The sequence below is a fragment of the Rhinolophus ferrumequinum genome, chromosome 22, assembly GCF_004115265.2.
Source record: "Rhinolophus ferrumequinum isolate MPI-CBG mRhiFer1 chromosome 22, mRhiFer1_v1.p, whole genome shotgun sequence".
Classification (NCBI taxonomy): Eukaryota; Metazoa; Chordata; class Mammalia; order Chiroptera; family Rhinolophidae; genus Rhinolophus; species Rhinolophus ferrumequinum.
In genome coordinates this window covers 15,950,222-15,974,451 of record NC_046305.1, presented here as the reverse complement: position 1 = coordinate 15,974,451, position 24,230 = coordinate 15,950,222, and the positions used below count along the sequence as shown (strand labels likewise).

At 42.7% G+C, this 24,230-nt stretch overlaps 1 protein-coding gene across 2 annotated transcripts in view; it reads left to right on the top strand.

Annotated features, from left to right (window-relative positions):
* The window catches only part of NIBAN1 (niban apoptosis regulator 1), a 164,545-nt gene extending 144,366 nt beyond the window's left edge, over nucleotides 1-20,179 (top strand). For both annotated transcript variants that reach the window (XM_033092820.1, XM_033092819.1), the window contains exons 8-14: nucleotides 9-171; nucleotides 4,958-5,145; nucleotides 7,696-7,857; nucleotides 9,737-9,847; nucleotides 11,731-11,838; nucleotides 15,691-15,802; nucleotides 18,312-20,179. In XM_033092820.1, coding sequence (XP_032948711.1) covers nucleotides 9-171; nucleotides 4,958-5,145; nucleotides 7,696-7,857; nucleotides 9,737-9,847; nucleotides 11,731-11,838; nucleotides 15,691-15,802; nucleotides 18,312-19,459 — 1,992 coding nt within the window. In that variant the 3' untranslated portion in view covers nucleotides 19,460-20,179. The remainder of the gene's footprint in view (nucleotides 1-8; nucleotides 172-4,957; nucleotides 5,146-7,695; nucleotides 7,858-9,736; nucleotides 9,848-11,730; nucleotides 11,839-15,690; nucleotides 15,803-18,311) is intronic.
* The last annotated feature ends 4,051 nt before the right edge of the window (nucleotides 20,180-24,230 follow it).

Below are 24,230 nucleotides of genomic sequence, written 5' to 3'. Positions count from 1 at the left end.
TGTTGCAGCTCCTCGAGGAGGCGTACAACCTGGTTCAGCATCAAGTTTCAGAAGGATTAAGTGCCTTGAAGGAGGAATGCAGAGCTCTGACGAAAGGCCTGGAAGGAACCATCCGTTCGGACATGGATCAGATTGTGAACTCAAAGAACTTTTTAACTGGAAAGATCAAAGGTCGGTAGAGATAATCCATGCTCCTACCAACGAAATAAGCTGTGCATTTCGGGCTCCATTACACGGTCAGAATTCATGGTTGTAGAGGAGAATTAAACTGAGGGGATTGGGAAGAGGTGATAATGATTGAAATGGGGACCGTGTTTAGTTACTATTAAAGGCCTGCACCTCCCCATGGAAACTCCAGTGACACAAGGCGGAGGACACTTTGCTTCTTGCCTTGTGGTGTTTTCCAATACCACCTGCACAATCCCTGTTGTGACACTTCTTACACTGAAGTCATGGCTTCTGCCCCTTCCCCTCTCTGTTGTAAGGCTCTAAGAGCAAGGCTATGTTGACCTGGGTCACTCAGGTATACCCAGTGCCTGGGACCACACCTCGTATAGGCAGACTCACAGTGAATATTTGAATCGATAAATAAAGGCCTTTCCTTTGAGAAGAAGAAAAGTTTTTGACTTAGAGTCGGTAAATCTGGATTCTAGTCCCAACTCCAACATTAGCCAGGCATGTGTATTCAGGGACGTCGCTTGACGTCCATGTGCACCTGTGTTCTCTGAAATCACGGGCACCCATGACAATGGGATCAGCCAGTGGTAGCCCTCGGGTCAAATCTGGTCTGCCGCCTAGTTTTGTAAATAATGTTAAACTGGAACACAGCACCCCCGTTCACTTACACATTGTCTGTGGCTGCTTTCATGCTACATGGGCAGAGTTGAGTAGTTGGAACTGAGACCTTATGGTCCCTCAAGTCCCAGAGGGTCACTGTCTGGCCTGTGACCAAAAAAAGTTTGCCTAATCTCTCACAAGAGGCCTTAGATAGCCTCGGAGGGCTCTGCAGGATACAATCTTATTGTTCCCCATTTCTACATCTCAACAGACACATCACACTAAGTGCCATTTCAGAGGAAAAGCATGCTGCCTTATTTGTGTTTATCAGCGATCTCCTTATATCATCAGTTCTCAGATTATTCACTCACTCATTCATTCATTCATTCATTCATTCATTCAAAAATATTTACTAAGTCTTCTGAGCAAAGCGATGGAGCTTTAGCAGTGAACAGGAAGACCAGTTCCTGTACTCAGACAACTTGGAATCTAATAGGGGTGCGTGGCTGGTGGGTTATCCTCTGCGCTTCAGGCCCTGTTCATACTGAAGCCCAGCTTGCCTCAGGGCTCTTCTAACAGGTCCTACCTATTATGGGAGATTGGAGGAGCCATAACTACAGCGAAGGTGTGTGTCTGACTCTGTGTGTCTGTTCACGCGATGCCTTCCAAAGCCAGGTACAACTTCACTTCAGAGTGTTTTCTGTTCATTATTATCCATGTCTCTTATTCCTCCAGTAGCAGAACTGATCTAGAGTTGACTGTAGAATTGATCTAGAACTGATCTAGAGAAATACTTTGTACAACTTAGAAGTGCCAACACCCAACTCCCATGCCCGTATTCCCGTTATCTGGGCCACGCTGGGCTGTATGTGGCCATTCCTACGGCCTGAATTAAACCAGTCTCTCTCTTTCTCTCTTGCCTAAATCTCTGTAGTTCCAGTATATTCCACATAAGATGGAAAAAGATTCTGCCTGGGCTACTGTTTGTTTCCTGTAAGAAGCCTTGAAAGGGAGTCACGATCAAGTCTTTTAAAAACGGGACATCAGAAACACATTTTAAATGTGTTTAAAAGGCTCTCCACCTTTAAAACAAGAAAGTATACTTCGGCCTGCGTCGATAAAGGGCTTCGGGTTTTGAAAAATCTTTGTGAATATTAAGTAGTGATTGCTCCATTCCCTCCCATGTGACTCTGGAGCAGCCTTTTGCTCTGCTCCGAAATCATTTATCCATTCATTAAGCTTTTATTCTGCTCCTGCTGAATACAAGGGCTATGAGAATTCAAAAAAGACAGCATGATTTTACAAGTAGAGAGGATATGAGGCATGTCACAGATACTGAAACGGAAGGAAAAAGACGATAAATGCCGTTAGTGAGGCAGGAACAGAGAGCACAGTGGTTCCCAGCCAGGAACCATTTCAACTTCAGAAAACCACGTGGGCCCCTCACAATGAGAGTACTGCTGTAGTACTGGTTGATTGGAACAAAATGATAATGCCAACAGGTGCAGTAAGAGCTAACGGGGACTGAGTACTTCCAGCGTGCCACATACCGTTCTAATCACTCTGACCATCGGAAGCTCATTTTGTCCTCACCATAACCCTATGCAGAATTACTCTTATGAGCTCCAATGTATAGATAAGAAAACTGAGGCAGAGAGTAAGTAACTTGCCCCTGATTCCAAAGCTGGAGTGTGGCAGAGTCAGGCTCCAAACCCCTCCAAGTCCAGCTCTTTCACTCTTCACCTCTCAATGGAACCGTCTCCACAGCTGCCTTCATGACTCATGAATGAACGTGTCACAGCGCAGTAGTCATCACAACAACATCTCTACGTTTTTGAAAAATAGCCGAGCATCCCTCTGTGGGGTGTCAAATGTATTCATTCCATAAAGGAACACAGTTCAGGAAGCTGTGTGGTTATTCCGGGAAAACAGGCTGTCCCACGTGGGTGCAATTTGAACCCGGTCTTGAAGATGTGACTAGGATGTTTATAAGCAGAGGTGGAGGAAGGAAGGCACAGGTAAAAGGAACACTGAATAAAGGTGCAGAGACGGGGCTGGAGCACACGGGGTGGGGTACGTAGGCATCAGTGTGGTCAAGCAGTGAGGACCCTGCCCTCCCCCGGCCTCTTCCTGTGCCCATCTCCGCCCCGACCCAGCAGGGGAAATCGGCCAGCTGCAGATGAATGTTTACTATATATTACCCGTGTTCATGATTATTCTGAAATTTCAATTAGATGCTTTTCAAAGAGTTCTTCTCTCAAAGTTAATGGATAAATAATTCATTTAATCTTCTGGCAAACAACTTTGCATTATGGGATCAAGCAAGTGATTTTTAGAAGTCAGAGAGTGTTTCATATTTGAATCACACAATCAAAAGGTATTTTTCCCCTAGTAAGTCTATGACCTGTTTAATATTTCATCTCCTAAATATCTGTGAGTGATTAGTATTAATAGTATTAATAGAGTTAGTCGTCTCAGATTTTCAGAATAAGAGGCAGTATCATGTTCCATCACTCTGTGAAATGTTTCTGCAAATTCAGGTAAGAATGTGGCCACTCATCTCACTGTGAGCAGGTTATTTGCCAGTAAAAACTTAAGAAATACCCTTGAATTATAGTCTGTTTCTGCAAATTAGACCGTCAAGCCATCGCTGGTCTCCAGACCTCTATTTTTCCATCTGTGAAATGGAGGACTTGGAGCCCCCAGATGAGTTTGTACTTCCTTCTCAGTTGTCATGCTATGATAAGGCTATGTCATACCTAGCTTCACAAAGCTAACCTCCCATGGAGCAAGTAGGGTTTCCAGGTGGGAATTCCCGCCTGTTCTCAGGAATTTTTTCGCTTTCCTGTTTCCAAATCCCGAGATATAAACTGCTTTCTATTCTCCAAGATGAATCGTTTCCACAAAGTGATGGCCGATACTACGATCCACCTGGGTTCAAAGAGCTAGCTGATTTTCCTGATTTCCCGACCAACTTTTCTCGGGATTTGGGCACGGAAAAGCGAAAAAACTTCTCGAGAACAGGCAGGAATTCCCGCCCGGAAACCCTAGCGATACATAGGGAAAATGTCTAAGAGATAAGTAGTATGTTTATTTCCCTTTGTGGGTATTACTGGGTTCAAAGAGCCGATTTTCCCAATTTCCTGACCAACTTTTCTCAGTATTCGGGAATGGGAAAGGGAAAAAAATTCCTGAGAGCGGCTGGGAATTCCTGCCTGGAAACTCTAGGAGCAAGCCCAGGCTTCTTCCTGCTCAGGCTGCCTTCACTAGACCACTGCTTCCAAACCTAGCTGATAGTATGAGAATCACCTTAGCACTGAAAAAAGGCAGATTTCCATGTCCTACCCAGACTTACTGAGTCAGAATCTTTACTATGTTCTTCCTCTTCTAAACCAAAGGGCAATATTTGCCTCTGAGAAGTGGGAGTATGCTTACATTTTTCTCATCCCTCTATGATCTTCTCTGTACTCTGTACATTTTTGTCACTGCGCATGTTGTCCTTGATTATCAAAAAAAAAAGTTTTTTAAAAATTGGGGGTGAGAATGGGAGGTGGGGTGGCACACTGAAAGGAATTTGTTTCCATTTGCCCCAAAAAAGACTGTATTTGAGTTTTTAAAAAGTCTCTTGAGGAGGAGAGATAGGAATTGAATTAGACTGACTGACTGACTCCCAAAGCAATGAATTAAAACTTAATACATTGTTACCTATTGATACAAATATCGAATCATTATGTTGTACACCTGAAACTAATATAATGTTATATGTCAATGACACCTCAATTTTAAAAAAATGTAATGAATTGTGTTTGTAGAAGACAGACTATGCATACATAATGATGAGGATTGGTGGTAAATAGGTGGGTCACCAGCATTTTCCTTTTTGTATTAGACATTGCATGTTTACAGGGACCAAGCAGAAAAATGCGTTTAATCCCAGGGCAGAGGGACGCTTGGGGAAGGGAGAGATTCTGTTCGTTCCGTTTCCTAAAGCATCTAATGGTTTTCCATTCTGGGGAATGCTAGCAGAAGACTCACTGCACTGGTCTGTCTTACCATTTGAGCTTTCTTTGGCTGTTAAATGGCTCTGTGCGACACTCACGGTCCAGCCCTGGCCTGGCTCCACTGCCTTTGAATCCAATTTTGCCTAACGTCATGCTTTTCTGGCTGTTTCCTACCTCAGCGATGGTGGCCGAACCAGTAGAGAAAAGCTGTGCGGAGAACGTGCAACCATTCCTGGCGTCCATTCTGGAGGAGCTTATGGGACCAGTGAGCTCAGGATTCAGTGAAGTGCGCTCACTCTTTGAAAAAGAAGTGGATGAACTGAACCAGAACTTTCAGACCACTAAAGACAGTGCCCAGCTAAAGGAGGTAGGATAAGAAGCCAAAGAGTTGAGTGTGAATGGTCTGCTTGGGGCTGCCTTTTCTGCGGGCTTTATCTGTGTGTATCCATTGTTTCTTTCCTTCCTTCCTCCCACTCCTCTTCCCTCCCTTCCATCCGTTCATTTGACCACCCCATTCCTCTATCCATCCACCTGATTTCCTTTAGTAATGGTTTTCAAGATGCAAAAATAATGACATGCATATACCAGTGAAACAATATGCTCAAGTATACATGTGGACAACGTTGATCACCCATACCCACCCAATCCTTGCCAATTCCTAGGCCAACTGTGTTAGTTAACTAATATAAGGAGTTTAGTATGTGTTTTCACACGCTTTTTCCTTGTTCATGCAAATATATAAGCATATATCCTCACTTGCATAAATTTCGTTTGTTGGTGTGTTTGTTTGCAAAAATGTAGACTCGTGATAAAACAGTCTCTGGACCAGCAGCCTCATCATTACTTGGCTGTTAATAACGCAAATTCCCAGGTACCCACCAACAATCTGCTGAATCAGAACCTCTGGGGTAGGCCCAACAGTGTGTTTTCACAAGACCTCCAGGGGATTGGATGCATCCAAATGTGTGAGAATCATTGACAGACATAACTTGCCGACTTGGTTTTATACTTGGCATATCGTGGTGGACATCCCTACAAGTCAGTGGATAGAACCAGATACCTCTGTTCCTTTTCCTGTCTTATTTCTTTATGCATACATATGTACACATTCCATTGTACATCAGCAAGATCATTTTGTGAATATTTTGAGGTATCTTATTGCAGCCTTTTTTTAAACTTGCCTTTACTCTGCCTCCTCCCCCCACACCACCCATCTCCCCTCAAGTAACTAGTGTTCACACCTTAGCATATGCCTTTCTGTTTTTTGCCCCATACTTATATAGAATATAAAACACATCTATAGGCTATTTTTTAGATAGTTTGCTCTTCGAAAAATGAGATTATGGTATATAGACTACTTTGCTTATCAGCATTCTTGTTCAAAAATACCTCATGGAACTGTTTCCAAGTTAACTATTGTAGCTCTAAATCGTTTCTTTGTAATGGCTGCATAATGTTTCATGTATGATTTAGTCATCTATCCAAACGTTGCTGGCACCAAATAAAGCTGTCATGAATAATTTTGTTACATGTGCTCTTATGCTTTCATTTCTATGGGGTAGATTCCTAGGACAGGGTTTCTAAGTTGAAAAGTAGATTCATTTCTCATGGTAACAGGTATTTCCATTTGCATTCCAAAGAAAGGATTTAAATTTTACACTTCCACCAAGCAGAGGACTTTCTTCCCGTATTCCAGTCAGAGATTGATGTTACCACTTGTTTAAACTTACACCAGTCTGATAGGAGCAAAGTGGTAACCAATGTTTCCTCTCTTGTCTGCTTAACCGATGTTTCTTTAAAGCAGACACGTTACATATTGTGTGACGAGTGGGACAGCATATTTTTGATCACAAATTCCACTTTAGTGGAGCTCTCCATAACTCACTTCTTAAAGGGAGTAATGTTTACCCATTACAAACACAGTGAAGATGGGACCTTTTAAAATTCCTGTTTACAGAAATCTAGAAATCTAGATTGATCTCTTTTCTGTGACCTGAAAAATCAGACAGCACATCCTGTATTATTCATACTCACTCTGTATATTCCCCAATTCACCTTAGGCCTCCATTTTCAGCACCTTTCTTTCTGTCTTCTCTTTCTCCACCCACTCTCGTGTTTATTCTACATCTCCAATACTCAATTTTAAAAATTATATTTAAATAAGCTCAGAAAATGCAACGCATTCTGTTGGCAGTGATGCACGTCATGTAAGATTATGTTGATAACACTTGGGGTCTTTAGTAGATGAGGTTTGTCACTGTCCTCTTGTTAGAAGCCATGTGGCCTCATTGATCAAGTGGTCACTTGTGCACATTAGAAGAGGAGGGACCCCAAGTTTTTAAAACTGCATACATCTCCTAGGCCAGGCCTTTTTCTATCTCCCCCCGCCCCATCCCCTAACACTATAGAGAACCTACAGCAGAGGGAAGCCCAGTGGGCAGGGACAGCCTCAGAGTACTGTGGGGACTCTGGCTTCACTCCTAGCGTCCAGGAGTCCAGGAGGGCATCCTGGGGTTTTCTGAGAAGAATTTTACTCATTACAGCAGGCTGTGGGGGCTTGTGGGCACAGCAGCAATTCCATGTACCAAAGAGCCTGCCTCCCTAGTTCTGAAGTTCTGGAAGTGGGAGCTGAGGTCCATGAAGAGCTTTGGAGACTGGAGTCCCCTGAATGCATCCCAGGGTCCTCACATTGGTTCTCACAGCTGGTTCTTCTCCCAGCCTCTGCCCTAGCCATAGAGCTGTCCCAGCGACCCATGGAAAGAGGGGAATAAGACAATTGAAGATGTCACAGCTGCAGTGATCCAATACATGAGTCAATCTAATAACATACATTAGATTGTTTGGAATCTATGTAATATGTATGTAACATTGCTCCTCATTCTGAAGGTGTTTAATTGTTCCCTTCACCAAAACGCAGCATCTGGACCGGCTTATGAATCTTCCACTGGATTCTGTGAAGATGGAACCTTGTTATGTTAAAGTCAGCCCGCTGCAGGAGCGCTTGCAGGACCTCAAGAACCGCTTCAGGTTCCCCCATGTCAATCTGGTGGTTCAGAGGACACAGAACTACATGCAAGAGGTGGGAATGGTGGGGGCGTGCATGGGGACATGGATGGAGCCAGCAGGGAAGTGAGTGCTGGCAAACAGGACTGGTGTGCGTGTGTGCAGCTCAGGAAGCGTGGCCCAGCGCGTTAGTCATTGTGCCAAGTGGGGACATGTTCTGTCCTTCCGGCCGGCTTCATCTTTCTTCCATGGTGATGAACATCATCGAGAAGAAATATCTCAGGAAAATAAAGTGACATTAATTAATAATGACTTGATTTGTCAAGTCAGTGTACTTAACCTTGGCTGCACATTCGAATCATCTGGGGAGCTTTTAAGAAATGCTGATGTGTAGGCCCCACCTCCAGTGATTCTGATCATGAATCTATACCGGGGGTGCCCAAAAAATGTATACAAGTGGACACTTTGGTCAACGTGGCTCAAGCAGTAGTTCGCTGTAATCATAAGTGTCTGGACACTGATGGTAACCACTTTGAGCTCCTCTTGTAATTGCAGCAGTCGAACGTTCCTTGTAGTCATCTTTTGTTATCGGAATGTATTGAGTATTACAATATTAATAGTATTTTCCTTTCTTAAAATGTGTATACATTTTTTGGCACCCTCTGTATATACATATGTTTAATAATGTTTAAAATTTTTATTATTTAAAATATTTTTTAAAATTTAATCATTTAAAATAATTTTCAAAAATTACTATATGTTCAATAATTTTTTTAAAAAAAAGCTTCCCCTACTCTCATTCCCATTGCTTCTAATACGCACCTGGGATTGAGATCCACTGGCTTACATGAATTATTTACCCTAGTTAAGAAACAGTCAGTCACAGCATCGTGTTTGGATTTTTTGAGTTTATTTCATAGGTTCCTTTTTCCCCCACAGAGAACAGAAGTAAATAGCACAAACTCTTTCCATATTGTAGTGATTTATAAATGAAGAAAGGGTATGGGTGTGATCATTGAAGCTATAAGAGCACAATTCTATTTCACAGATTTTCCACGGAAGCGTACTGTGGGGCTGGACATTGTGCCAGATCCCACTTCAGGGAGCTGGTAGGGAGACAAATTCGTAGATAAATTCACTGTAGTGTTAAGAATGCTGTGAGAAAGGTATGTGTTGGATGCCGTGGGATCACAGACTTGGAAAAGAAAGGAACATTTATTTTTTCTTGGAACTTATAGGCAGAATAAAATGATACATCTTATTTTCTAACCTCTGAGTTGGAAGGGATTAAAGATGCACAAGGAACCAAATTAGGCAATAGTTGAACAGAAGTCCTGATAATACTCAACCCTGATGAAACTGATACAGGCCCAGGTTCAGAGAATAAGAAATCTGAATTGCTTCTGTTTCCTGACCATGTACATGTCAGCCACTGTCTCCACCAAGCCCTGACCCCGCCTCCCTTCCCATCCTGGCAGAGATGAGAGGTGGTAGGATGGAAAGTGGAAAGAGATGCTGAGGTGGTTCACATCCACCTAAAAGTGGAGGTGCAGAATTAATTGGAGACGGCTCCCACCTCATCTTGCTAAGCTCTGGCTGCTGGTACCGGAGAATGGAGGAAGCAGGTGACCTCAGGAGATCACGATATTCTCAATCCTATGGTCTTGGGTTTTCCAGTTCCAGGTGGAAGGAGAAGAGATGAGAAGAAAAGATACATACATGTGCGTGTGCGTGTGTATTTCCCAGCCTCTTACTGATCCCAGGTGGCCATGTGCCTATTTATTTCACAGTCTGGGTAGTGGGATAAGGACCTGTTGCCCATGGTCACCCTCAGAGTAGTGCCCGAGGGGATTCATGGTCATCCCCTCCCTTCTTTCCAGCCTACTCAGACAGACCTGGGGGTAGTGATCCCAGCCTCTGACTGTGCTCTGCTTCTGTGTCGCTTTGGCTTCTAGCTCATGGAGAATGCAGTATTTACTTTTGAGCAGTTGCTTTCCCCGCATCTCCAAGGAGAGGCCTCCAAAATTACAGTCGCCATCGAGAAGGTTAAGCTCCGAGTCTTAAAGGTAAAACTGTTCTCTCATTTGTGGGAAGCATGAAACAACAACGTGACCCCTGTTTCCTTTGTTAGGTGGAAAATACCAAGTTCTCTCTTTCACTCTCCCCCTTTTCTTTTTTATCTTCCCCATCTTTCCTCCCTGAGATACGAGTGACTGTCTTATAGCAGCAGCTCCCAGGGTGCAACTTTCATGCCCCTTCTGCCATCTAGTGGCTGTTTTAGGGACCATACGTCCTCAGCATCGTTGCCCATCAGCTAAAGTGACACGTCCCAGCTTGCTTTCAAAGCAATTGGACTTGATATTTATTATTGGCTCCCATTATAAGTAAAGCATTGTGGTCGGTATTGCATGGAATATAAAAATAAGCAAGGCACAGGATCTTTCTTCAAATAGTTTACAGTATAATAAAACCCGTTTAAATTAGCCAACCTTGTTAAGAAAAATAAAAATCTCATGCGAAGGAAATACTCCAAGGAAAAGAGAGCCTGCGTATGAAGTTGTTTTTAGTGTGCTCAGTATTTATGTATATGTCAAATGGTTTTAATAGTAGGAGCTTGCCCACATATGCTATATTTTTAAAGGTTTTTTTAAAACGTATCCTGTTTCACTTGATCCTCACAAGAACTTGTGAGATAATTAGGATATGTCCCCATTGTAGAGATGAGGAAACTGACTCTCTAAGAGCTAACATGACTTACGTAAGGTCAACAGTCTAGTCAACGGTAAACCTAGAACTTAAACTATCCCTAAAGCTAGTGCATTCATTATTTTGCTACCTACTTCTCCTAAACAGTGCTCAGAGGAGAATATCAAAATTCCATAGAGCAAGGGAAGTGGTCCTTGAATTTCAGACCTTATCTTGAGGCCTCACGGGTAGTAGGAAGCTCTGGCAACCAAATCATTGAGATTAAAAGCAATATTTATCATGGTAACACAAATAATAATGAACTTGACATTGAGAAAGAAAAAAATAGTGTCAATGTCAATATCCCCTCCAGTGTCAGGACACTTTGTACCTCTCAGAATAGTCTATTTCTTCTCTGGGTACGTTTAATAGCAAGAACATGCTTCTTAATGTTAAGCCAAAGTTCTCACCAGTTATAATTCTAGTTCTACCCTCTTTGTTCACGTCTTTCTTCCACATTGCAGCCTTTTGTTATTTGGATAGAGTTATAATTTGGCCCCAAGTTACTATCTCCAGTGTAAATGCCTTCATCTCTTTAACCATTCTTTATTTGGCCTGACCCTTCTGCTCATGTACCTGTGACTATGCTACAATTTGTCAGTGACCCCCTTAAAGTGACATCTAAAATCAAACCCTGGTCTCTAGGTTTGGATGGCCCATGCAAAACAGAGTGAATCATCATCTTTCTTGTTCTAGATGCTGAATATTTTGGGTTAACGTGCCACAGTGGTAATGTAGCTAGCTATGAGCCAGATCCTCTCTTCCCTTGCGGAAATCATTATAACCCACTAATCCTGCTTTCAGGATGTAGAGTGAAAGAAGTAGATGGAGCTATAATTTGGTCCGAAATTATAACCATGGCTCCCAGAGCTCCACCCAGGAGAGGGGTAACAAAGTACAAATTCACCCCCCCCCCAGTTCTATCCCCAACTTCTTAATAATGCAGAAGTTGCTATTTTGGTCTTGCCTCTGTTTCCATATCTATAAGTGAAGAGGGTGAGATGGGTCTTTATCAGTCATAACCTCCACCTAGAGTGTGAGAGAATTACATAGAAAGATCTCTGAGACCTTGGAAACACCACAAGGGTCCTCAGAAATTAGAGAAGAAAAGGAAGACGAATTGGGTGGCTGAGATTTTTGTTTAAGCGCGAGTTAGCAGATTGCAATGCTGCTATTTAGCCTGTTTCCATCTCTGTGTTGACAGCAATATGATTATGACAGCAGCACCATCCGGAAGAGGATATTTCAAGAGGCACTGGTTCAAATCACACTTCCCACCGTGCAGAAGGCACTGGCGTCCACGTGCAAACCGGTAAGGAGATGGGTTACTCCAGAGACGCTCCTCTTATTGCCTGTGAAGTTCAAGCAAGTTTTTTTGGTTTTTTTCCTTTTTGCCATGATGTGCTTGCAAACAGTAGAAGGAGTCGACAAACTTTTTCTGTCACTGGTCCAGTAGTAAATTTTTTAGGCTTCATGGGCCATGCTCTTTCTGTTGCAGCTACTCAGCTCTGCTGTTGTAGCCCAAAAGCAGCCATAGCCAATATATAAACAAATGGGTACATCTGTGTTCCAGTATATCTTTATTTACAAAAAAAAAAAAAAAAAAAAAAGCAGTTGCCAGATTTGCCGACCCCTGGACCAGACAAAACCTCAAAGGATATGATCTGAGTTTGAGCCAAGCTAAGGGTTGTCACAGAATACCTGAGAATACCAGATGTTCCTTATCATAGCATGACTCCAAAGTCCAGCATGTCCTCTGAAACTTGACCTCTACCTCCAGGAAAAATTCTTAAACAACCTGATGACAGAAGGATATTTGTTCTATTAAATCCAGTTACGTTTGTACAGTGAACTCAATAAAACTGAAACCATTTAAAGTTGAACACCAGGCAACCAGTGACAGCCATGATTGTGAGGGTGTGATTTAGTCTACGGAGCAGAGTAATGAGTAAGCTGACCCTGGAGGCTGGGTCAAGACCTGGGTTCAAGTTCTGACTCCTCCAGGTATCAACTCCGGTGCCTTGGGCAAATCACTTTCCCTCTCTCTTGGCCTAGATTTCATCTTTTAGAAACTGGAGATGGTAATACATTGCAATATCTTTCTTAAGACTGAGAAAACTAGAGTGATACAATGAACATTTGAGTGCTTACCTTGTGCCAGACACTATGTTAAACACTTTGTATGGATTATCTTAGTGATTCTCACAACTTTTTGACGAAGTACTATTTACATCCTCATTTTGCCAATGAGGGAACTTGAGGGATTAAGTAAGGGACTCAAAGTCACAGAACTGCTGAGCAGCAGGGTTTGAACCCAGCTCACACTCACTGAGAGCATGGTATACACTCAGTAAATGGTAAATACTACTGCTGTCACTACGTCTCCATGTCAGAGATGATCTAGGAGCCTGGACATTTGCAAGGCCTGCTCCCTCTTGGAGCAAATGATAAACAGCTCTTTAGAATTTAAAAAGAGCTTTTTGGCAGCTTGGAGAGTCTTGAAGCATTGCAACATTAAGATCCTTTACATGAATTCTTTTACTGTGGAAATTTCTTCAGTCATTTTTATGTTCCGTAAATGCTATTTTTCTTCAAAGAGTCATCAGCATCTCTAGTACCCGGCATTTTTTTTTACAATCTGGGCTGTATTTCTTTCATAGAAAAGGATTTGATGAAGCCAGAGGAGTAAAGAATCTGTCCATATGGTTGTCCCTTGGCCTACGTGGACGGAAAAGTTTAGATGCCCAGAGGATGACTCAGTCCACCTCCGGACGTGTCAGCACACAGACCTTCTGCTTAGGGTGTTTTCCTTTGCCAGCCTCAAAGATAGTTTGGAGGCCTTAGAGCCTTCTCCCGCTAGAAGAGGAGAAGGGTAAGGAAAGGCTCCCTTCCATCTGCTTTCCTCTTTCCTCGCGTCAGCAGAATTGTACCCAATCTGTAAGCAGTTCTGGTGACTTTTAATCAAGAGAGACTGGTTTCAAAAGAAACTGTGACCCAGAGTTTTCAGTAATGAAGGATATGGTATCCATGTCGAGAGATTTTTAAACATCTGGAATTACAGAATAGATAAATGAAGAGAGTATCTGCTTCCGAGAAGGAGTCTTCATTTTACTCAAGTGTGTTTCCCTTGGTTCTGTAAGTTGCGTCTTCCTCGACCTGTGGTACGGAACACAAAATGCACGTTAGAATTGCCTGGGGAGCTTTCATACAATTCTTATTCCTCAAGACATGCCCTCAGAGATTTCAGTTTACTTGGTCCAGGGAATTAAACATATGTTTCAGTTCAATCTACTATTTAATGTAGAGGATCTGGTTTGTAAAGCTAGACACGTCACAATAGTATAAATGTCCCTAGCAATGATTCCTTGCCACAGAATGATGTAGCTGGTTGAACATTTAAAGGTCAACTCAACAAACACGTATTAAATATGTATCAGATACGATCCAGGCACTGGGCCAGGCAAACATCCCTGCTGTCCTGAGGTTGGCAGCCCGGAAGCAAGCCGTAGGCACACAATATGCCAAGCGACGAGCACAGTAGTAGCCTTAAGGGAAGAGCCATGGCCGGAGTTCCCAAAAGCATGCCCAGAGTCATGCGTTTGCCCAGTCCTGAGGGATTAATAACAATCAGAGGAGTAAGGAATAGGAGACCATGTTAGAAGATGAGAGGGTGTTACAGGCATGAGCCTTTGCCCCTCATTTCACAGAGGAAGAGAGAGGCCCAGAGTGGTGATGATGCTTACCCAGGGTCCCACAGCTGGTCCATGGCAGTGTCCAGTCTCCCGGGCAGTGCTGTCTATACAGTGCTCCTCCGTGTGTCAGTGCTGAGTCACAGACCCTCTTGGGGTCATGGAAGCTCATGCCTCTCAATCCTTTGGTTTTCCTCCAGGGTATATATAAAGGGACCCGTGATTGCCCCCTGTGGTCTGGTCCTGGGCTACTACAGACCCCCAAGTCCTAGTACTGAAAGAGTTCTCTGGATGTGGCGGCTTCTGATCACCTGTTGTAAATCCTATCCCTCCAGGCAAAAGATATCGAATCCCACTGCTAAGTCCCTGGCTCTCTAAGAGCCATATGTCAGGAGCCCTTTTCGAGCACCATCAGGAGCAAGGATTATGGAGTTAATCACTGGGATATGATTTGGTGCTTTTTGATCCCTGCCCTGTCCTCACGCTGATAACAGGCAAGCCACTTGGGAACCCTTGGAAAGGAAGAAGGGTTAAGACAGCCTGGGCTGTCTTAGAGGAATCAGTGAGTGCCAGGGCCTGTTGGAGGGAAAGAAGGGAATGATCCCGAAGGGTCCTTGACTAGAGATTCTCCACACCTGAAAAGGGGCCTCATTCTAATAAAGTTAAACAAACATCTACCGCATGACCCAGCAATCTCACTACTAGGTATCTACTCAAGATAAAAAGGTCCTTAAATCTACAAAAATCATACACAAGAATGTTCATAGCAGTTATATTCATCACAGTCAAAAAGTGGGGGGGGAACCTCAATATCCATCAACAGGAGGCTAGATGAACAATTTTAGTTTATCCATATGATGAATGTCTTTTATCCACGAAAAGAAACGAGTTATTGATACATGCAGCAACATGGATGAATCTCAAAAACAAGCACAAAAGAATATATGATTCCATTTATTTAAAGTTCAAGAACAAGAAAAACTAATCTATTGTGATGGATATCAGATCAGTGCTGGTTTCTCGGGGGACGTAGACTGGAAAATGGCATGTGAGGGCTGGAAATGAAATGTCCTCTGTCTTGATTTGGGTTATGGTGTCATAGGTTTATTCATATATTTGAAATCATTGAGCTGTACTTTTATAATGTGTGCATTTTACTGTGTGTTATATATACCATGATAAAGTGCTGTTGACATTTAAAAAAAAAAAGAAACACTTTGGTTATGAAGGGGAAAAAAGAAAAAAAGAGGGCCCCAGACTCACTGACAAGGCCTTAAGATAATCAAAATCTTTGGATTCCCACCCTTGGGGTGCTTAGAGTGTGCCCCAGTATATAAGGAATGGTGCGTGGGGAAAGAAAAGGGGGCCGAGTGCAACACGCTCTAAGAAGGAGTCAGGAGTGGGACTCATCCTTTCCGTATCTCCTCCATGAACTGGCATCTCATGCCGTGTCCTCTTTATCTCTCGCTCTCCAGGAACTTCAGAAATATGAGCAGTTCATCTTCGCAGATCACACCAATATGATCCATGTTGAAAATGTCTATGAGGAGATTTTATATCAGATCCTCCTTGATGAAACTCTGAAAGGTAAGGAAGGTTTACCTGGGGCTGGAAGGAACTCTAGAGAGAGGGGAGCACCCCTGAAATGGGCCCGGTAAGGCCAGCTAGGTTTTCTCGAAAGGTAGGAAAACAAAATCAGCATTGGCAGGCTGGGAAGACAGAGAGGGAAGGGAAGGAGAGAGGGAGGGATACCAGCCTTGACCGAGAAGTCATGATTTGGCACACGTTATGCTGGCCCATTAGATATTCTTTCTATTTCAATACAAATAAGAACTGTGAGATGAGAATTTCCAGCTTCCTTTTTCAGATGAGAAAACTGAGGTATAGAGAGGTTAGGTTAGGGTATCTCATGAACAGCTGTCTTCTCCAGCTGTTCCAGACGGAACAAAGAAAAAAAGTTTTTCTTAGCCACCAGCTCACAACCCAGCCTGGAGCCCAGAGGAGGTGATTTCAGCAGCAGGGCTCAGCAGCTGCTGTCTCAGGAAACAGGCACACAGTATTCTTTATCTCCTCTTAACTGGACAGAAAAAGACACCAGGCGATGACCCAGTACTCTGTGAGGCTTTCGAGGACTCTAGCACCCCAAGGACCTTACTTGGGATAGGAGTATAGACAGAAAGCTTCGATAGAAATATGCTAGAGAAGACCATCCACAAAGCTGTTGGCCTGAAACATAGCTGGTCTCCACGGGAGAGGTATTGAGCATCACAAAACCCCTCCACAATGAAAGCTGGCCAAGCGCAAGCCCCAGGTCCCAGGAGCTCATCACAAGGGATCCAGTGAGATAAAGAATGTAAAGATGTCAGCGCAGTGTCTGCACAAAGGAAGAGCTCAGTCAAGACCACTGCCAGTCCACCACAGTACGTTTGGGCAAACCAGAAAAAGGCTCCTTTTCTCCAGATCCTTGATTGTTCTCTGTCCACAAAATGCCACAATATACTGATTTTATTAGAGCAGGACTCTGTACTGCTAGTTGCTGGAAAATTTTTACACTGAATACACAAATCTATTCTGTCTCTGATGTGAATGGCACTCCCTTGAGTATAATATAGTATAGTATAATACAACACAATACGATGCAATACAATACAGTACAGGTGGGCACTCACTGTACAACCTGCACAGCCATAAACAGATGCCTGTGGTTGAAAATGTCAGCTGCTGTCGTTTTTATTATTGTTTTTACTCTTTTCAAGGCCTCTAAGACTGAGATGGTTGTACACAGGTCTTTATTTTGGGATGTGTTCAGTATTTTTGCTGTAGATATCTTATCTTTGCACAAACATTGTTGCCACATTACTAATTGGCCACAGGCAATTTTGCCATAAAAAGATAACATTATGACAAATAAAAGAGGGACGTTAAAAATGAATAACAAATTTAAAAAGACTTTTAAAAAATACAAAGTGTTTGAATGCATTTAAAATGTGTGTAGATTCATGGCAATACGGTGCAAACAACTGACTTTATTTTGTGGGTTGTACCTAAGCACTTGTCTTCGTTGTATGGGAAATGTGGGTTAACTCTGCGCCCTCAAAGAGGCCCTTTTGTGCCTCTCTTTCTCCTCTCAATGTAGTGTGTTTTAAAATAAAACACCAACTAACTGTTGAGGCAAAAAGCATCATCCTCTGGAAGAAATGCTAACTCTTTTAAGACCATGACGATTTATTTTCTCCACCACTTCGTCAATGGAGAAATGAAATCAAACTGACAAAAACAAACAAACAAACAAACAAAAACAAAACTGTCAACCAGTTATTTTGTTATCTGTTATGGTAGTTGATTCATCAATGAAGAAATGAAACCAAACAGACAAAAAAAAAAGAAAAAAGAACTGTCAACCAGTTCTTCAACCAGTTCTTTTATCTTTTTTATGGCAAAATTGCCCTACTGCTGATTAGTTATGTAGCAAAAATAGTTGTGGCAAAAGGCTTGTGGCAAAGATATCTGTGAGAAAGATGCTATGGCGAAAGTACCAAGGATCCTTTTTGAGTCAACAGGGTTCTCTCTGCATGTTCCGTCCTGAGAACCCATTACACATTCAGGATTGTGCTGTGAGAAAAAGCAGAGAATGTAAGTCCTGCCCCTGCCCTAGAGGACTTTCAGTTAAGGTGGACGAACCGGAACCATATATACTAACAGCTAATAAAATGCGATGGGGGCCTCTATGAGTGACACATGTGATACCATTAGGGACTGTGAACTCCTAGAAAAGGCCATGTTTTATTCATCTTTGGATTCCCAGAGGCTGTCGCATCTTCAATGCCCAGTAAGTGTTTGCGGTTTGACTAAAAGAATGAGTGAAGGAATGAATGAATGAGCACTACAGAGGTCCAGAGTGTGGGAGGAGTTTGCAGGCTTTGGCCATCAGGGAATGCTGCCTGGAAGAGGGTAGATCTAAGCTGGAACTTGAACTTGAGAAATTTGAATAGCCAGAAAAGCTGAGAGGGGACTTTGGCTTCTGGATCAAATTAGAAAATCCAGATCATCCCGGGCAGAGTGTTAATGTCGTGTTTTGTTTTCTGGTATCTCTCAGTGATAAAGGAAGCTGCTATCCTGAAGAAACATAACTTATTTGAAGACAACATGGCCTTGCCCAGTGAGAGCGTGTCCAGCTTAACCGATCTCAAAACCCCCGCAGGGTCAAACCAGGCCAGCCCTGCCAGGAGAGCCTCGGCTATACTGCCAGGAGTTGCAGATAATGAGACCCTGAGTAACGAAGTGTTCCAGGAGTCAGAGGAAAAGAAGCAATCTGGGGTCCCTAGTCTGTTGGCCAAAGAAGAAAGCCTTGCTTACCCAGGGGGGGATGGGCAGGTGATTATTTCCAGCATGAATGACCCAGTTGTGAATCCTGCAGCTGCAGAAGACACAGCAGGAGCCCTGAGCACACAAAAATCTGAGTTGGCGTGTGGAGGGACCCCTGAGGATGAAGAACCCACCCATGAAAAGCCAGAATCCATCCCTGTCTCAGGCTCCCTAAAGGAGCTCAGAAATTTGTTGACGGTGACCATTGAAGTACCAGTGGAGCCTGCCACCCTCGCAATTGAAAAAGATACAAATGAGGAGACCCTTACTCCCCAAGAAATTGAAAAAGAAGAGGAAACCACCCAAATCTACACAGAGGCCAAACAAGTAGCTGCCTCCAGTCGGGACAACTGTGAAGAAAGTGAAATCAAGGAGGGGGAGGCCCGTTCTCCCCCTGTGGAGGCCCAGGCTGGTGGGGTGGAGCTGGGGGGATTTGCAGAGGTTCATCCAGCCTGCGGAGGGCCCAGCGAGGGTGCTAGAGGCCCAGACCCCACAGAGGAGCAAGCAGAGGCCAGGGAGCCCCCTGAGAGGGAGCTCCCAGAGAGCAATTCCAGACTGGATGCCCAGGAAGGGGGCGGGGCCGCGTGCGCGTGCGCTGTGGAGGGTGAGGCCGTGCAGCAAGGCGGCTGCATGTTAATTTCTGACCCTGTTGGCCCCAGTGAGAGCCAGGTCTCTGTGGAAGAAGTGGTAGGAGGGGAAAGCCAACCAACCGATGCTGCTGCCAGTGTGGGTGCAGCGAAGAGTAAGGGTGCCCGTGTTCATGAGTGTCAGTGGGTGGTCGAGAATGTTCCCAACACCACCGACATCCTCTGTCCACAGAAAGAGGATGAGAGGGCGAGTCCCCCAGAGCAGCTCTCGATAAGTGAAAGTGACAATTAGGCAAAAGTATTTCTTTGAACAATGGCAGCCAATGGATTAGTTATGGGTACACTTAGGGGGTGCATGGTGATTGTTACCAAAAATAAGTTCATTAAGTACGTTGTTAATTTGTAGAATGAAATCAGAGGCAATGCACACAGGGCGTGAGCACTGAGGCAAACCCGTTGTGGCATTGAACTGTTCTACAATGAATTATTGCTTTAGCATTTTAATAGGAATTACAAAGGTAATGGATTGTTTGGGGAGAGAGGCAGCTGAGGGTGTTGCATTGAGAATGGAGAAAAACAGTAGGAGCATGGTTTTCAATACACTCTGCACCTTTTCTTCTAATGCATTTTAAGGCTTTTTAATTCTCCATAAGAATGCAAGTGTATACTGTAAATCCAGTTTCACCATCTACTCTACCCACTTCCTTGTCTCTTAGGGACACAGCATTGGTCCAGTCAGGCTACCAGACAGTACATAAAGGTGGTGACACTGGTCACCCCTGCTTCAAGGAGCCCCACAGGGTCTGAAAGATCTCAGGGGAAGCTGAACAGAAATGGAGGAAGGTTATGGTCTGTGGGACTGTCTGGGCCTGTTACTAATTCTGCTATCAATTTCTCATTAGTTAATCTTGTTGATTCTTATTAATTAATCGCCTTTTGGGAAAATTCATATGAGGCAAGAAAATTTCCCTGGCATTCCAAATTAGCTCTAGACAGTACAGAGAAAGAGCTTCGCTAAAGTATCGGGTGTAAAGCCTACCAATTAAACACATGTTATTTGAACAGCTATTCTAGGCCATGAGCTATTTATTGGGCATAGTACAAAAAAAAAAAGATAGGTAGGTGCTTTGTTAGGTATAAATTAAAAGGCCCAAGGGAATTTAATCTAAAAGAAAAAATATGCCATTTTTCAAATGATAACACTTTCTGACATGAAAGCTTTCTGTCTTTCCATTGAAACAGTCCTGGTTCATTCTCAGAAGGGAATACAGTGAATAAGTGAATAAAATGAATAATAAAGAAGAAAAGAAAGGATGGATAAAAGGAAGGAAGGAAGGGGAAAAAAAGGGAGAGATGAAGAACAAGCAAGAAAGAAAAAGGTCAAGATATATACCATTAAGTTCCAAAGATATTACCCAAAATAGAAATCATTTCTTCAGTCATGTAGCAATTTAATTGAGTCCCTGTTATGTCCCAGGAGCTGGAGATCAGTGGTTAACAAGATCTGTTCGATTCTCCCAGAACTTACAATGTAATGGAAATAGACACAAATACATCTTCTGAGTGGATCGTGACCTATAACTATTAATGTTAAAGGTGGCATGGACTTATTTCCAAAGATTAAATAAAGAAGTATTCTATTGTCCTTCAGAAAATGCCAGATTATTTCCTAAAAGCTTCAGTCCCAGTACTACATCTTGAAATTTCTTTCCATCAATTTTAATATTAGATTCCCAACAAATTTTCCTAAGAGCTTGTTTTGATCATTCTCAGCAAGTAAATTTATATCTTTAAGAGAAGTTCTTTAGTTCTTTAGAGAATTTATCCCACAAGTGAACCATTTAACCAGGAATTAAAATAGCTCCCTCTCCACCTCCCCATAAATAATGTCTTGGCTTTCTAGGTCTTAGAGGATGAAAAACAATCAGTATCATTATACTCTCCAATTGAACTGTAGCAACTTTTCTTAAAGTGTTTAGATCCTCACGTCTATGAAGGAATTCCTTATAGGTAAAAAAGATAGAGCCCACACCTCTCTGGTCCCTACAGTACCTAGTGCTTGCTCATATCCTTGCATTTAGCACGGAATAGGAAAATTGTTTACTTCCTGTCTCTTTCAGGGGTTCCTCTCTTTAAGGACAGAAACTACATTTTAGTCATCAGATGTGCTTCCTTCTAGAAACACACAGCCTTTGAATAATGGTTCCCTGCCTCCTCAAGTCACTTGACTGTCCCCAATGCCTAGCAAGGAACTGGCCTGTGTCAGGCTGCTCTGGAAATGTGAGAACCAAACACCTGCGACTCTGCTGTGCTGAGGCTCCTTGGAGCTTGCTATCGTCAGGGAGACATTTTATTAATAATTGGTCTTTCTGCCCTTGGGGATCTTCCCTTAAATCAAGTCTGAAGTCCAAGGAACAGTGGCCAGATGGTCAGATGCACTACCCAGGAAGGCCAGCAGCCAAAACAAACAGTGCCCAGCCCTGCCAAGGACTGCCCTTCTCTCCAGGAGAATTGTGGTGAGAAAGAGGGTCCCAGCCCAGGCTGTCCTCACACAAGGAGCTTCGCAGCTTTCTCCCTTCAAGAACCTCAGGGTTCTTGAACCCATGGAAAGCTGAAAGATTTTTCCAACCCGAAAGGAGTACATGTCAATGCACTCGAGGGAGGAACATCAATGCCCACCCTTACCCATCTGTAGGCCAGACGGGACTGGGAACTAAGTGGAAGGACGTACTTGAGAACACATCGAGAAATTTTTCTGTACATACTTCACAAAAGACAAGTTCACTAGACTAAGCAGGATGATTGTTCCATTTGTAGATGGAGCAGGAAACTCAAGTGCATTAAAAATATTCCTTATTCATGTTAGCATGTTGAGTGGAATGACTTCATAGTACCATGAGTTCGTCTTGCTTTGAATACAGACTTGTATGTGTTGCTTCTTCGGTGCCTTCCAGATTGGAGCCAGGTTCTTGTGATTTTAATGACTATCCTGGAAAGCCTCTGTCTGCTGCTGTGGGGATCTCTCCTATGGGCAAATCCGTGAGAAATGCATCAAACCTCAAGACACGGTTTTTGCCAAAAAAACAAACAAACAGAAAAACCCACTGTAACTTTAAACGAGTGATGTTCCTATTGACCTTTCACAAAGAAAGAATATTTTCCTTAAAGAAAATTAGCTTGTCATTTTCTCTTTTGCAGCTTGGAGCTGAGATAGTAGCCCCTTGCATTATGCAGAGGAAACTCTTTTTAAAAAAAAGTATTTCGGAGACCACAAGGGTAAGACTCCAGTTTGTCCAAATGCTTTATAAGGAGGCTGAGTGTGAAAAACTGCAGTTTGTGAGGCCCCATCTTCTACAGTTTATTAAAAAGATTGTCAAGTCTGGTTTTATAACCTCCAGGTTGGAGCCAATGATTTCAAAGGGTGTCACAATTCTCTCAGACAAGTGGTTTTATTCCTTTATAAAAAGTGCTGAATGATATATGGCACCTAGCAACATTTTTATGGGGAAGGGAAGGACATCAACAATAATACAGTTTCACTAGGTAAAAATGTTGGCTACATGTGCCTTCTTTTACCATAAACAAATGGGCTTGGGGATTTGCTTTCTGAAGACTGCAACTTCAAGAAAAAAATCTACATTGTGATTGATTTTTTTGGTCACTATGTAAAGCAAATAAACTTAAAACACTTTGTAACCATGTATTTACTCTGCCAAGTGCCTATATTCCAATAAAATGTTCATCCTTGAAGAAGCATCCAGGTGTCATATTTATTTGGAATGAGATTGGTTTCATCTTTTAAGCAAATGTCATTCTTGAGCTGGGAGGAAAAGCCCTCAGAAATGAAAAGGTGAGTCACTGTTACTGTATTATGGAACTTTTCATCTTCTGTCATCAGGAAGGAATCCGCAGGGAAGTCACTTAATGTCAAATGTAATTATGCTTTGAAAACGCAAATGCTTATTTCTCTAGGAATTGGATTATGTCTGTAATACAGCAATGGGCAATTACTCTTGATGTAATTGAACTACTGTTCAAACAAGTCTATTTTCAATGGGTAACACTGAGTGAAACATTCATTCTTTTATGTAATTATAAATCAAATGATATTTCCTCACCGGTACCCACAGTTGTTCATTCATCTGTGAATTCTTTCATCGAAAAAATAATGATTGTGTATCCATTATGTGCAGGCGTTCTAGTGGGTTCTGGAGAAACAAAAGTGAACATGGCGGATATGATCCCTACATCAGGAAACTCAAATCTGCAGGGTGGACACGGCCACCGAGAGCCCATAGGGGTATTTGCTTCCTTGGTATAAGCCTTGTTTACAATCTCAGGTTTAACTCATTTGTATCAACACCTTCAGACAAGAGAGGAAGAAATATTGGAGAAACCAAGTCTAGCAGTGATGGGACACTTAGTGTGGCATCAACTTCACCAGTTCTTCTCCTCCTTTCATACCAAACTTCCAATATGCAAGAATCCTTCCCAGAGGGACATCTTCAGTACTTCTGTGTAGGGCCAATAATCAGATTGGAATTGGAGGTGAGCGGGTTGATTTGAAACTACTTCTGCGTAGTTTTTTCTTAGATTATATGTCCATTTGGTGTGGCTTGGATGGGATTGATGAAGGTCTTGGGAGGAGTCAACTAAACCTGTATGTCAATGTCTATAATTGCTGTATTAATAATTGTTAAAAACTAGAAAAGAACCCAAATGTTCTTCAGTCGGTGAAGGGACAAACTGTAGTACATCCATGTAATAGACCATTACTCAACAATAAAAAGGAATGCTCTACTAACATATGCAACAACATGGAAGAGTCTCAAAATAATTAGGCAGAGTGGACAAAGCCAGACCAAAAAAAAAAAGATCCATAGTATATGCCTCCTTTGATATGGCATTCTGGGAAAGGAAAAACTAGAGGGATAACAATAGATTATTGGTTGTCTGTAGTTGGGTGTAGTGGGAGGGATTGATTGTGAAGTGGCATATAAGGGAATTTGGGGGTGAACTGTTCTGTATCTTAATTATGGTAGTTGCTCCTTGACTATATGCGT